General features: G+C 48.7%; 1 protein-coding gene across 1 annotated transcript in view; it reads right to left on the reverse strand.

The window, feature by feature from the left end:
* The window catches only part of LOC110281611 (serine/threonine-protein phosphatase 7 long form homolog), a 1676-nt gene continuing 917 nt past the window's right edge, over nucleotides 1-759 (reverse strand). Inside the window, exon 2 of the mRNA XM_021143996.2 lies at nucleotides 1-747. Within this exon, the coding sequence (XP_020999655.1) occupies nucleotides 1-747 (747 nt within the window). The remainder of the gene's footprint in view (nucleotides 748-759) is intronic.

Here is a 759-nt window from a genome sequence, read left to right on the forward strand (position 1 = left end):
TTACAACAGTAAAGTACAATACCGTCGCGCAAGTGGAACACCAATATTGAGAAGCTGATTGCGCGGTATAGGGGCCATGAACGGCATACGCTCCCACGCCCAAACAAAAAGTAAAATCAGTGGCCCATCCATCTCTTTACAGTTGTACCGCGATGCACGACACAACGATCTGTATAGATGTGCCAGACTAGCTGCCCCCCAACTGTATTGTGAGATCTGATGAAAATTCCGAAGTAGAGGCAAAAACTTCGAGTTCAAAGACGTGGTGGACTTATCTGGAAACACCACTGTACCAAGCACGCAGAAAATGTGAGCCCTGACATACCGCTCAATAGACTCCTGCGTGTCACACGGTTCACTGTCTCGACACCGCCGGACCCAATGGAGATTTACCTTGCCCAACACGTGATCGTCCGGACCCGGTTGCCTACCAAAACAAGCGAGGCAGTTATCCACCAAAAACTGGTAACTGCTATCCGATCTACCCGTGACGGGTTCTCCGTTAACCTGGAGGCCAAGTATATGTATCACGTCTTCCAGCGTCACCGTCACTTCACCCACTGGAAGGTGGAACGTGTGGGTTTTTGGCCTCCATCGTTCCACCAAGGCACTTAAGAGTGCAGAATGACCTCTCATTTCACCAATTCGCGAAACGTGTTGAAACCCAGTTAATGCTAGTGCCTCTGCAGCTCTCTCATTAAAAGTATCCGGCGGATCAAGTTTTCTAGGCAACAAATTTCTGATCGCCTACAAAAAAAA

The sequence above is a fragment of the Arachis duranensis genome, chromosome 5 (assembly GCF_000817695.3).
Source record: "Arachis duranensis cultivar V14167 chromosome 5, aradu.V14167.gnm2.J7QH, whole genome shotgun sequence".
Lineage (NCBI taxonomy): Eukaryota > Viridiplantae > Streptophyta > Magnoliopsida > Fabales > Fabaceae > Arachis > Arachis duranensis.